The sequence below is a fragment of the Camelus bactrianus genome, chromosome 29, assembly GCF_048773025.1.
Source record: "Camelus bactrianus isolate YW-2024 breed Bactrian camel chromosome 29, ASM4877302v1, whole genome shotgun sequence".
In the NCBI taxonomy this organism is placed as follows: domain Eukaryota; kingdom Metazoa; phylum Chordata; class Mammalia; order Artiodactyla; family Camelidae; genus Camelus; species Camelus bactrianus.
In genome coordinates this window covers 8,330,540-8,345,637 of record NC_133567.1, presented here as the reverse complement: position 1 = coordinate 8,345,637, position 15,098 = coordinate 8,330,540, and the positions used below count along the sequence as shown (strand labels likewise).

The following is a 15,098-nucleotide window of genomic DNA, read 5'->3' as shown; positions in this document are numbered from 1 at the left end:
CTAATATAAATTTATTCTATTAAGTGTGATACATCCTGTGCCAAAAACTCTTTCCAGAGAAATACTCTTCAAATTTTACAGTGAAGCTCAAAGGGAAAGCAAGATTTTATATAATGAATTTATTTTTGTTAATTATAGTCAACTCACCAACAGACATCTGCAACCATAAAACAGTTTACTAAAAGGCAGTCAAATAGATATTCAACCCATTCTTGATCCTAAGAACTGTAATCTGATTAATGGGAAAGCATTAAACTAAATGTTCTACTTGAGAAAAAGCAGCATAGAACTTTCAGGAAAATGCTTACTGTTGTCCACAGGTGTAACTATTAAGTAATTTCTTGTATATTAACACAAACTTGATTACTTTGAGACATACCTAAAATCATCTCATTTCAGAATCAAAATTATTCCAATTGTGAAAAAAACTATGTATCAGGAACTAAAATTTACTTTGGAAATAACCAATGATATAAAATAGCATACATGACTGAAATACAGAGAGGATTCTAGAAATTAAAATTATTTAGTAGGGATTTTATCACAATCAATGCATTGCTTGTTTCTGCATAAGCTGCAGGGCTTCATCTCCTTTTAAGGGAATAGGTAAATGCCAAATTTTAGAAGTTCATCTCAAAATAACAGGGACCTAAGAACACTAATTATTCCTATATGGAATGAAAAGAGCTATTAAACTAAAATTCTCACCTCAAAATGTTTCCTAAGCAATAAGGATTTATAAGAATGAAAAAATACACTTGTTTAATTTAGTACAACAGAAGTAAAATTTCACCAAAAGGTTATCTAAATAGTCAAAAGCAGATTCTACAGCTATGTAGACTACTCCTGGACAAATATACTTCGGTCATTATTAGTTCTTTGTTTTCTTTATTTTCTAATTAAACTAGCTTTATCATTAGAAGTGATGTAACTGCAAGTTAAAGTGATGAAGTAAAACCTCCCCTATCCTCTTCTAGTTCTATTTTAAGTTCCTCTGACAGGTTACCATTGTAACTTTAAGTAGCACACTAATACATAAATTTCCTGATTTTTCAATTTAGACACGAGCAATTCCCACTGTATCTGATGAGCAATCCTCACAATGAATGTAATATTCTCCTCCCTCCTCCTTCTCACACGAGAACTCACTCTATTTTTATTTCTAGTGACAATCCTTATGACTTCAAACAATTGCTTGATATATAATTATAATCTTTCAACAATTGTTACCTTCGAAAAGATGAGAAAAATCTGTGCATTTGTTTACCTTTCCTTCCCACACCATCTCATAATACTTTGTTCTAACTATAATTAAATCTTTTATGTACTATTGTCCATTTCTACAAATGGAAAAACCAATGGGCAGCTTTTATTATGTAACTTGAATGATCAAGTATCAGTTCCTACATAAAGTAATCAAACCGATAAAAATTCTATGACATTCAAACTTTCCAAAAGAAAAGAGATTCTTCAAAGAATTTACTCATTTAACAAATGTTTAATAGACACCTACAATGTGCGGAGCATCAGGTGATAGGGATTCAGCAAAGAATAAATCAAGTCCTGTTCTCACAGGGCATCTCCAGGGTCAGTGCTTCCCAACCAAGGGCTCCTGTCTTTTGTCAGGCTTCGAAGACCGCAATGTCACTTAGCAGACAGAGCAGAGAGAGATGCTTACAGTCCTGAAATCCACTGTTCACAAAGAAGACCTGTCTCCGAATGCAGACAGAGTCCCTGTTGAGAGAGATTTGTTCTAGTATATCCAGCTACCAGGTATTACTATCTTTCTTGAATTCCTTTTCATTCTGCTGAAATTCCTTAAGTTTGTCACAAAGCTGAGCTCTCTATTTTGCACTCCCCCCTCACTGATATAATTCGACACTCATCTTCAAAATTCTATGCCCTACGGACCTATACTACAAGATAAGATTTTATATATGTGTCCAGAGTTGTGGATGAGAGAATTGTGACAATAGATTCTCTCTCCTTTGTAGTGACTTTAGCTAATTTGTCTTCTGCTTAGAAAGCTTGTCTCTTTATCTAGTCTTTTTCTCCTTTTAAAATTTTAAATAATCCTACTGGTTACTCAGTGAGCCCATTCCTTCTGAAAATGTTTATCTTTTGGAGCTGGAAATTTTTCTTTACTCTTTCTTCCCTTTGACTGCTTTAGAGACAGTGGACCTCCTTTCTCCCGCACCTTTCACCTCTTACACTTTTCATCTCTATTGCTCCACATTTGGAAATTTCTTTGATTTGAAATTCCAGATCATTAACTGGATCTAAAACTTAACATTCTATTAATCCACTTGCTTACAAAAAAACTAATTAAAAAAAATTTGACAATCATGTCTTTCATTTCCAAGAACACTTTCTGGTTTTCTTTTTTTTACATATGAAACCTAACAAGTCAAATTTAGTTGTATAAATTATGTTCTGCTCTCTGAATTACCTATTTCTTTTTAGAGGGTTTGTCTCGGTTGTCTTTTCATCAAGCTTGATTTTAATCAAATATATCAAAATTACATGCCCAAATCTAAGAATGAAGAACTTTACAAATACTACAATAGCTGGCATGGACTGTTCCTGCAGTTTTAAGTCTCACAACTACCCCTCACTCTAAAATAGAGAGCCTGACTTTCCAAGTTTTAAATAACCAGACAGGATATGTCTGGTCAGCTCCTCCATAGGGTGCTGTGCTGGCAAAGCAAGCTGGGGAATTCCTCCATTGCCAAAATAACCAGAGGAAAAAAAATCAGTCAATAAAAACAACCCAACAATGACAAGATGAAGTTAGCTTTTTAAAGTTCTTGTCTGCTATCACAAGCAGGTTCAAGAATTTAAAAGAAAAATATGAACACATTAAGAGAAATGAAAGCAAGCTACAGTAACCACAAATCTAAATGTAAAATTTTAAACTACAAAACTTTTATAGCTTATAGACTTCTATAAAGTATAGGAAAAAAATCTTCTCAAACTTGGGGAAGGCAAAGATTTTGAACTCAGATTAGTATAAACCTTCTAAAACTGTTCTTACTATTCAAAAGTGTTTTTGTAATCTTAGCCTGGATCTTATACTACAAGAAAAAATACACACTATACTTTTTGGGGGTAAAGAGACATGATGTACGAAATGTACTCTCAAATTGTTCAAAAAGGGGGAGGGCAGAGCTAAGTGGTAGAGAGAATGCTTAGTATGCATGAGGTCCTGGGTTCAATCCCCAATACCGCCCCCCCACATACATACATACATACATACATACATACATACATAAATATTAATTAAATACCTAATTACCTCCCCCTACTCCATAAAAAATCAACTTGCTCAAAAAAATATAAAGCAAAAACATGTTCCTGCTGATGGCCATTTGAGTTGTTCCCTGTTTTGTTTTTGTTTCTTACTATTATCAACTGTGCTCCTCAGAACATTCTCATGTGTTCTGGGGTATGTGGGAAAATTTTCTTAGAAATATATCCTGGAGGAGAACTGCTAATTATAAGGTACTGAAATGTTTAGCTTTATAAAAAAAAAAATGCAAAACTACATGCCCATATGGCTGTATCAAGTTAATGCTCCCATCTGCAATAGCGTGAGATATTTTGTTGGTCAACAGTCTCTCCCAATACTTGATATTATCAAATTTCTTAATTTTGCCAAATGAGTGGATATAAAAGACGTTCTCATTATAGTCTGGATCTGCACTTCCTGAATATTAGTAAGATTAAATACCTTTTTATATACTTACTAGTCATATTTATTTCCTCTTTCATGAAAAGATTATCTATAACTTTTGCCCATTTTTCTATTGAGTTAGTTATTTTTCCGAAAACTGATAATTATAGGAAGCAGAAATACACTCTTAACAGACATCTTTGTGCTCAATAAAATCAAATGGATTCTAGATCAAAGGACTTTCAGGTAAGAAAGCAACAGATGTGAAGGGAGCGCTAGATGTGACAATGTAAACAAACTGTCACTGAAGAACACAAAACCTCACTCATCACAGAATCAACACAAAGCAAATCAAGCCAAAGACATGGAAATTCAAATTCGAGAAATTCTCCAAAATAAAGAAAAATAATAAAGATAAAAACCAATGAACCAATGGCACTCAAGGGCAAGGTCTCAATATAGTTTTTAGACGTTACTAGAAAAATGAAAACAAAATAAAAAAAAATCTTGGGCTATAGATGAAGGAATAAGAAAAATTCTAAGAGATCCATATCGTACACATTCCACATACATGTTCAATGGCAAGAATAAATTTTGTGAACGCAGACAGAAATAATTATTTCCAAAGAAAGAAAAACTTAGGCTGCCTTCAGACTTCTCCATAATATAAAACTATAAATAATGTACTATAAATAGAAAACTAAAGTAAAGCCTGAATGAAAAGACTGTGACCCAAGAATTTTACATCCAGATAAAACTGCTGTTTACATACCATGGCCAAAGAAAGGCATTTTTTGGATGTAGAAGTGCTTAATAAATATATCATCAAATTACTCTTTCTTAAAAAAAAATCATAGTAAAACAACTTATGATTCAAAATAAAAATGTCAAAGGTGGGTTTAAACATAAGACGACGGGGAGTAAGCCATGAAACAATATGAAATTTTAAAATTTAAAAATACAAAGTTTAAATTGTTGTATATATGATTACCAAACAATATGTAACTCTCAATTCCTGAGACAATTATATAATTAAAAAAAGAAAAAAGCTAGGATAAATTTTCAGTCTGGCTATTGAAGAAATGTGGGAAGACACACAAAGGTGACCTCTCCTTAGCTATGGGAGGAAGAAGAATTGATGAATATTTTCTTGCCATGCATCTTTTTTCCCTGAGTAAGCTCGTCTTTCACGGAATCAACTGTTTAAAAACAAAAAGCTCCCAAATCTGACTTCCACATTTAACTGCCAATTAGATTTATTTCACGGTCTGTATTTCTCAAAAGCATCATAAAATCAGCATATCCTAAAATGAAATCTTTACCTGCATTCCACCTTCCTCACTGCAAATCATTTCTCCTGATTCACTATTTGTAATGGCAAATGACCATTTACTCAATCAAAAGCTACTTTTGATCCTTTTCCCCTCATCTCCCACACTGAACCTGGAGAAAACTCAATTATATTCAGCAATCCATTTAAAACATTGAGGAGGGCTTTTAATAGCCATCTGTACTATTACAAAGCAAAGCTTCTAACAATTCAGTACAGTAAGCACTAGCACCAAAATCATCTGAGGTTCTTGTACACGATCAGGTCCCTTACCAAATAAGGAGTGGCCTCAAGAATCTGCATTTGCAGGAAGCAGCCTGATACATGTCTAAGTTCTGGAATCTACTGCTCTAGGATCATTATTTCAACATTATTCAGCAGTGAAGATAATTTGAAATTGTTCCTTCTGCACAGACTAAGAAGCCACAAGGTACTTAGGTTCACACACAGAACCACTGATGTTTGATACACAAAGTTCCTGCTTTGTCTTAATCTCTACATAGAAGCTTTCCATAGTAACCAACATAATTTACTGGACAAGCTTCTAACTTTAGCCCTACTTCATTTGAAATTTAAATATATTGTCTATGAAAAAAATCTTGCTAGTTGCCTACTCCATCCATTCTCTTTTCCTCCCTAAAATAGGACTCCACAATTTACTTTTGTAGTTTGCAACAGAAAACATATCCTCAACCTGCTCTGGGTGCTGTGATCAAAGCCTGGCCAATCTGACGCAAGCACAGTGTGTAGTAACTTCCGGAGAAAACTCCCTCGATCTCCCAGTGGGTAAATAAGAGAATTAAAAATCAATTTCTGTAGAGTCTAAATCTAAAAGCCATGTCTTCTCAACGCTAAGGTAGCTTCCTAAAGTAAAAGACCTTAGTATATTCTGTACAAGTCTTTAAATGTACAAATTATAAAAATGCCTCAGAAGTCTTGGGGGAAAACTTATTTTATTTCTCATCAATACAAAATGAGTAATATTCAAACATTTATTTAAAAGCTATCTCAAACACATTTTCCCATAAAATCAATGTTTAAGATTAGTGATGAGAATCCCCACCCAGCTAATTAAGTCTGCTCAATTACAAATGCAGAACTCACTGAGCTTTGGTGAACAGAACTCAATGACCTTTATCACCTAAGAAGTCAGAAAAACAGACAGGAAGTGAATTCAGAGTAAGAGTTACCCTCGGGAAGGTATCCAGGCCTTCAAAGGTGTTTGTAGTTGTTTCTTAACCCAAGTGGTTGGTCTCCTTCAGAGTAAAGGTCTTAAAACTCAGAATGTAATACTAAAATGCATTAAAGGATAGCCATCCATGCACACCACCCCAATAAATGACCCTACACACAAAAAATTACCGTATTCTTACCCTACGCATGGCTTCCTCCTCTTCTTGACGCTTTTCGTAATGTGCAAAGTCATCAAAGATTGAGGTGGTATGCTTGAAAGTAGCAATTATTTTAAGCACTTGCTTAGCTTTTTCTAGGGGTACCTCTTGAGTGTCCCTTGAATTGGTAACCGGTTTGTTGTCATTATTTTCTAAGCGAATATGCCGTAACTGGTTATTGGGAACATCTTTGACAAAGATCCATTTAACTTCAAACTTGCCCTTCCACTTATCCTGAGACCAGACACCGGCGTACGCGTTATAGTCCACAACAGACTTCATCTCAGCCACTCCACAAAAATGTCCACTGCCATTCACACTGAAGAGTAAATAGAGTGGACCCTTCCCGTTCAGGGAACGGTACGCTGCATCCAAACGCTTATTACCATGCTCAGTACTACACCAGATAGAGTACTTAATGGAACGGTGGATGTCGTCCTCAGAATAGCTTTTAATGATAAACACACGTCCGTTCTTCAGGTTCCAGTCAAAGTCTTTGGGATTATAGTTGTTTATGGCCTTTAGCTTTTCCAGCACAGGATGCACTTCTACACTGGAAGGCGAAGCGCTGACGGGAACAACACCTAAACCAAAGTTCTCACCGCCCACGCCATTGTTCTGGCTGAAGCCGGCTCCCCGGTTCCGCGGGGCCACCCAGCGGCTCTGCAGCTGCGGCGGCTGCGCCTGCGCCGGGTGCGGCTGGGCCTGCGGCGGCGGCCCCGGCTGCGCCTGCGCCTGCGGCGCCGGAGGCTGCTGCTGAGGCAGCTGGCTCTGCACCAGTGGCGGTGGCTGGATTAATGGCTGAGGCTGCTGGATTATAGTTTGAGGAGGCAGAACTGGTTGGGTTGGTGGAGCCTTCACCACTGACCCCTTTTCATCCCAAGTTCCAATGTTCATGTTGTGTTTTATAGGAGGTGGCGGCACAGCAGAGCCCGCGATCCCCACGCTGCCCTTGGGTTTAAGTTTCGGCTGAGGTTTGGCAGGCTTTCTGGCAATGGCGGCCCAGGAGGTGGGTTTCGGCGCTGCGCTGCTGACTGGGGGCACGCTATTGGTTGCGATGCTAGTCATCCCACTGCTGCTCAAAGCTGTTCCTACGGTTTTCGTCACTGCAGCTGTCAGGTCACCACCAATTTTCAGTCCAGTCATGCCTTGCTCAATACTGCTAATGCCAGGCACCTTACTCAAAGTATCATTGCCAAATCCAGCCTGTCCATCAGTAATAGCTCTCCCAAGAGAACTAGGTGGATAGCCGTAACTGCTACTATAAGCAGAACTTTGTGTTGATTGTCCCTGAGATCCACTTGTCCCCCATGTAGAGAAATCAGCATTACCAGGAAAAAAGTTAAATCCATGTTGACCAAGAAATGGAGGGGTATTTCCTAATGCCCCAGGTTGACTAAACACACCATCTGGTATATAATGATGTTCCCCATTACTCATTTGTCCATAGGTTGTCAGATATGGCATAGGTTGGTCTCCAGCTGTGGACCATGCTGCTTCCCCAAGAGAATATGGAAATCCAATGGATGGAGCATAGTAACTAGGCATGTATGGATCTGACATTGGTGGATAGCTGTTATTCTGGAAAATAAAAGATTATGATCAGGAGCGAAATGTCCTCTGAAGATTAGGGGGAAAAAACATCAGAAAGATCAGATAGTTGTAGATAAATGAAAAACAGAGCACCTGCTGCAGATAAACAAAACTAAAATTTCAAATCCAATTTTATCAACAGAAAAATTTACTAATGATTTTTATTTTAACATCTTTGTTATAAAATTGCAGGGGTTTTTTTCCCCCAGGGCAGGGGCGAAGAGGATTATTTTTAAGAGCCAGATTCTCTGGGCACAATTTTAAAATATTCTAATTTCTACAGAAAGTTGATCTGTAAACTTTGCAGACATATTGACTGCTAGCTTTATTCTGAGCAACTGATGTACCCAAAAATTTATACGCAAGGATTAAACAAGCATGGAAACTATGCCAAACAATGGAGGAATTACAGTATACCTATATGATGAAATCCAGTTCAGCAATTAAATTTTGTACTTTTACAAAGAAAAAATAAAATGGAGAAATGCTCATACTCTAAGAAAAAAAGATTCAAGATTTTACCTAGAGCATGATCCAAATTTGTTTCTTGTTTTGTTGTGCCTCGCTTGTTTTGAAAAAGAGAATAAAATCCTAACTATGGTTTCTTAATGGTTGGCAACAAGTGCCTCTTTTATTTTGCACGATAAACTTACCACCTTCCTGATCAGAATTTTCATTCAGAAATAGTGAGTCCCTGTAATTTTTCCCAAAAGTACTACAATTAAATCAGCCTTCATTCTGAATATTAATCATTCAGTGATTTGCCAAAAGTCAAGGCACCAAATTTTATTTTTTAAAAAACCTCAAATTTGTTACTAACCAGTATAAAAAAATAAAATATTATAAAGATTTCTTATAAAAAGTAGGCTTCTTATGCCAAAAATATGTCTGATACAATCAGCCCTCCAATCTGCAGGTTCTGCATCCATGGAGTCAACTAACCACGGATGGAAAAAATTCAGAAAAAAAAATTTCCAAAAGGTTCCAAAAACCAAACTTGAATCTGCCATACCAGCAGCTACTTACATAGCTATTTACACAGCACCTGCATTATATTTGGTATTATAAGTAATCTACAGATGATTTGAAGTACACAGGAGGATGTGCATAGGTTATATGCAAATATTACATCATTTTACATATGGGACTCGAGCATCTGTGGATTTTGGTATCAGTGGGGGTCCTGGAACTAATTCCCCAAGGATACCAAGTGACAGATTGCAATAGATTTTCACTCTGGTTTAGGTGTGATTTTTAAAGCCTTGGACAGAGCCTTAGAATTTGTAATTAAGCTAATATCCAGCCAGGACAATTTGTAATCCCCGCGCAAGGGTCAATACCATTTGGAAGGCTGATTATTCACCTTATTTATATAGACATTCTAAGTTCTCTGGAGCATAATGGAAAATGCAATGGAGCAAAGTGCAAAACAGAGACCTCCCCTCCTTTTTTTGGCTGTTACTCTCTTGGGACTATTCTGTCACTGCTTTCCTACTAAAGAAAGTTTATCAATATAAATGTGTGACAATTACATCATAGGTACTACCCAGAATTCATTTAATTTTTTTAAGGCCTATTACTGAAAACTAAGATGCTTTTTACTATTACTATTAAGTTACTTGTGACATACCTTACAACAGTTACAACTGTATAACTGTGAGAAAGCTAATTTAATATTTTCTTTTGAAATAACTGATGATTAAATTAAAAAGATAATCAAACAAAGGCTGCATTTAAATTATTATGACATAGATTTACTGAGTATTTCCAGTAACACTTGAACTTAAAACAACTGTGTCACTTAGCACTATTTAAGAAAAAAAATTAACTACACTTGATATAAGTATATTTTACCATATTCAAAACTGGGAATGTACGTGTGAACTATTTACGAATTTAGTTAAACATATTCTTTTAACTATATCAGATAATTATTAACCATATTTCAAAACATATTCAAAGAATGCTCACATTAGTATGAAGGAAATGAAACCTGAGAGGGAAGCTCAAAATCACCAACAGTGGTTTTCAAAAAAAAAAATCCTTAAATTAATGAGTAAACTTTAGTAGCCATGGATACACACATGTACATTTTTAATTCAAGCACTAAATTATCTGTTGAAACTAAAAAAGCATTCATAGTACTTCAAATTCAAGCCATTGTGATAATGCTTAAAGTTTGGCTAATATAAATGAACAAATACAATCAATTAAGATTTTTTAAACTTTTTTAAAGTCACTAAAGGTTTCCTTTAGTACTTTATTATTTATTTTAACCACTTACTGAATGCCTACATTGTGAAAAATACTGATAGAAGATACTCATTCTAAAAGAAAACCTACAGTTAAAGACACAGCACAGAGAAGAAAATAAACTCCAATGAGGGAAGAGAGAGAGCTGAGCTGAATATGGAGGTGACCAGTTCCAAAGTTTTAATTTAGAATGCTGGCACTGACATCGGGACTCAGTATGTCCGTACCTTCATGTGGGAGAGGAAAAACGGACAAGGTGGAAAATTTTAACTTCACTCCTCATGATAAAGTGTTTGCAAAATTACACTCATAACTTACACTGAATATTCTTATTACAACCTCACAAATGCTGAATTTTACACAACAGTTACACATCAAGTTCCTAATCTGTCTCTACCCATCACATAATTCAGGAACCAGCAAACTAAAGAATCAAAGAGCAAATATTTTAAGCTTTACAAGCCAAATACAGTCTCTGGTTGCAGTCACAAATTCATCTTTATAGAAAGCTGCTACCTCAAGTTTCCTCAATGAAAACAGGGCATGGACTGGATTTGGTCCCTAGGTCAGTTTGTCAATCCTATTTTAACTGGTTACCTAATCTATACTGATTCCTTTAAAAAAAAAAAAAAAAAAAAAAAAGACCCACCAACCTACATTATTAGATTAATGGGTAACCAATTTTTGCCAATTCTGACACTTCTGGGGCTGGAACAGGGAACAGATCCAAACCCTTTTGGGTGTGGGGGCTTTTATTAGGTATCTTTTTAATTATTTTTTTAAATCATGAGTTTTACTACTTCATCCCTAAATCAGGGATTTTGTCGAAGTGAGGAGTTTAAATTACTTTAAAATGTGTTCCATTAATCATAACTGTCTTATCAAACGGACAGCACAGATTAGTAAGCAGAGATGCGGGGCTGTCTCCATCTGACTACACAGCTGGCCACGTGCTGCTACCACCACCTGGGATAACCCTTGAGTACACTGGATGAGCAGCCTGCTTTCTCCATTCATCAAACAACGCTAACTGTTTATTTCCTAATTCTTTCAGTAGTTTTAAGCCAAATGAGATGTTTTTCCTTGTAAGTAACTTAAGCAGTCTCCTTCCAAAAGGCAAGGGTTTTTGGTTTGGGTTCTAGTGAGAAAAAAAAAAGTTGTAGGAAACTACCTAAAGTTTAAAAATAACATATGGTCAACATATTTTGAATTAGCAGAGTTTCAGTTATAATTGGAAATATTTTAAAATATGTTTTGCTAAATGTAAGATAAATTTTTAATTGCTAGCCAAGTGGAATATCAATTAGAGGAATGTTCCTTGGATAGTGAGGGCAACAAAACCTCCACTTACTGATGATGGAAAATAGTAACTCAAAACTTACTTTCTTTCACCTTTTACTTCAAACCTGGTACAACAAAACATAATCAATTTAACAGTTCATGTCCAAATAAATAATCACTTTAAATTATTTATAATTCTGAAATTGGGCAGGAATAGTGAAATTTTACTTTTTTGTTTAAAGATATTTGACCTTTAAGCAAAGTGATGTGAAATGCTTGGTATTTCCCTCTTACTCAAAGAACAAATTAGAAAGGGGAAAATAATGCTTACACATAAACACTGATACAATAATCAACAGACATAAATGAACAAATTCATAAGAACAGATCCACAAACCCTTTACCGAGAGTATACACTGGGAAATACAACCTGGAGAGAGGCAATTTAATTAACACAGGGTCGAGGTGAAGCCATGAGACATCTAAATTCTAATCCCAGCCCAGTATTATCAACTATATGCAGCCAGCATCAAGTTACTTAAACTCTGAATTGCTTTCTCAGCTATTAAAAGGAAACAAAGACAAAGTACCTAGGACACATTAAACATTCAATCAACAACTTATATTTATCAATACGACTTAACTTGCCTCTTGAAAATGTATATTTAAAATGTAAATTAGTCACCAATAATGTGGTATAATTCCAAACCTAGTCCAGTCCAGATCTTAAAGGATAAAATCACGGTATGATGCGGGGATTGTAGTAATCAAGGATATGGGGTTAATTCTGTACTCTCCCTCTTTCTGGTCAGTGATCATCAGATCATTTAATTTCTGTAACCCTGATTCTTCAGGGTAAAATGGAGGTAAAATACCTTATGCTCTAATCAATTTAAAAATCTACTTTTTTTTAAGTTTTAAAAATCAACTGTTAATTGCAAAGTGCTATACTGAAGTATATGAGTTAAGCCTTTTTTTAAAATTTGAAAACTAAAACATAGAAAAGATTTAAAATTCTTCCTTAGATTTTCAAAGTCATTTATAATTATCATTTCCTAGCCTTTGTGATGTAGGTTAACTGTTTTTCCATTATCTCAAAGAAAACCTGAACAATAGTAAGAAAAAATTGATGATTACTGTTCTGACCTAAGGGCATTTTAATACAATTATAACTGAGTCTTTCAGTTATGGTAACTTAATACCCACTTTTACTTTGTAAATATCCAAACTTCCAAGAGAGAACACTGTACAATGTCTTAGAAGTTCAATAAAAAAAGATTAAGGCATTATTTCACCACTAACAGCACTTCTGCACTGAGAACAATGAAAACTGTTTTCTATTAAGAACCTGACATACTTCACAAACTCCAGAACTGAGTTCTGGATTAACAACAAAAAAGTTAAAGTTCAGTATATTTTTAATGCTTATGCGCATTTTCTTCTAATATTTTAAAAAACACTACTGTGCCTTTCAAAAAAATATACAATCCATGCATACCTAATCCTAAAGATATTAAGAAAAAAATGTATTATACATCATACTCAATTAATCCAAGTATTTCATCAACCATACTTCATTCCCTAAATCTATCAGTTAACCTAATCCATCCATTCTATAAATAATGAATGAATCCTACTATATGCCAGATACAGTACCAGTTACTGTAGACAAAAAGATGAGAACATGGTCTCTGACCTGGAGCAATTCACAGGTCTAGTGGGGAAGACACAGCTGCCCCCACTGTTACGGAAATATAAACAAAATAAATCCAAACACTCTAGTGCAAACAGGAGGGAGCAAGTAACTGGGAAAATCAGAAGACTTCATGAAGTGATAAACATGAGTCTGTGCATATACACACACGTGTGTGTAAATCATACATATAAAATGAGATCATTAAAGAAAATATTCAGAAAATATTTATATTTTCAGAAAAAAATAAGTCCTATTTCCCTGAATAAGTTAGATGGATAAAGCTGATCAAAGATCTGACAGGGAGAGAGGAGGAGTCACTTTAAGGGCACTCTTATAATAAATGTATCCAATTGAGAAACTTTGTTAATTCTTTAACGTGACAATGACAGAATTGGACTTTAAGACCACTGAGTAGCAATACAGAATTATCAGTCAGGAAAACTTACATGCACAAATTACATGGCACCTTTAACAATACCAACTGAACCTGAATTTTCAATCAACTTAATCATCAGAATTCTGAGGGAACTATAAAGAACTAATTTTAATACCTAAAGGACAAATATTTACTTTTAACATTACTATGAAAATTATTCCCTAAGAAATTGAGCACTAGAAAACAGAAGAAATATGCAGCCACAGAAGTAAAGACCAACAACCTGTTTTAGAGCGAGCCTGAGTTTGATCTGATTTAGATCTAAGTATACAAAACAAAGATTGAAAAACCTTTCCAGACTAAAGATTCATTTTTATTGTTTATAATAAAATCAGACAAAGGGATTTAGTTTTAAAGACATACTGTGTATTTAGTTGAAAATTTTTTTTATTTAAACAATTATTTCAGTGAGGTCAGGAAGCTATAAGGAGCTATAAATAACTTGCATAACTTTAAATCTGTAAATAACTTGAGATATTTCACCAGTAAATCCAGTTTCCACTAATCTGCTTTAAAAGGTCAATTTGTAAAAAATTTTCTATTTTTAGCTAAGCAATTATGATAAATCTAAATTCTTATACAACTTACCTTTAAGATTTCAAATAATTTTCAATTCTGCTCTCCACTAAAACCAGTTTTCAATATTTTATAGTGTCAGTACTTTTTAAAATGTAAACATGTACCCTGGTTACAGATTATTTTTAGTATTATAGAAAGATAATTGCTGAAAATCTATTCATTAGTACTAGCAAGGAGAGGAAGGTAAAACACAGCGTTATTGGTATCAAACTTTAAGACTTCTCTTTAAATAGCACATGACTATATTGATTCAAACATCATGAATTAAATGATTTAATTAATATAAAGCACAAGACCTTTCATTTAAACATCACATTAAAGCAAATCTTTCATAGATATTTTTGCCCCAACATATGGAAACTTTAATGATACAATTTAAAAATTGGGATCACTAGGCAAATGCCCTTATAGTCTTAAAAAATAATGATTTCCAACAATTTAAAGTAAGTGAAATCTTATGCAGAATTCCAACATATAAAACACATAAAAAAGCAAAGCACAGCTCTGGTTCCTGCAAAGGTGGGATCCAGGGTACCCTCCCCAGGTCTCCCCTAGGCAGACCTGAAGCATCTTTGTGGAATGCCAAAAAACCAATCTTCTAAGCCCCTGTGACAAATAAATTATAAAATATCTGTTACCAAGTAAAACAAGAAGATTCTTATAGGTTGCAATTCTCAAACATTTACAATCCATTAAAATGTCTTGAAAATAGTTTGAACAAATAAGTCAAAGAATATTCATACTATAGCGCTGCCTTAGAAATTCACTTTACACATATAATAAAGTATAAAATCAAGTAGCCCAAAAAAAAAAAAATTCTATTATTTAGACCAAATAAAAACTTATCTGATCCCGGATCTTTTCAG

General features: G+C 34.7%; 1 protein-coding gene across 6 annotated transcripts in view; it reads right to left on the bottom strand.

Annotated features, from left to right (window-relative positions):
- The window catches only part of YTHDF3 (YTH N6-methyladenosine RNA binding protein F3), a 33,470-nt gene that overhangs the window by 10,421 nt on the left and 7,951 nt on the right, over window positions 1-15,098 (bottom strand). For 3 of the 6 annotated variants that reach the window (XM_074355000.1, XM_074355001.1, XM_074355004.1), the window contains 2 exons: window positions 14,794-14,838; window positions 6,377-7,975 (listed from right to left, as the gene is read on the bottom strand). In XM_074355000.1, coding sequence (XP_074211101.1) covers window positions 6,377-7,975; window positions 14,794-14,838 — 1,644 coding nt within the window. The remainder of the gene's footprint in view (window positions 1-6,376; window positions 7,976-14,793; window positions 14,839-15,098) is intronic. The other 3 variants (XM_074355002.1, XM_074355003.1, XM_074355005.1) reach the window with 1 other exon arrangement.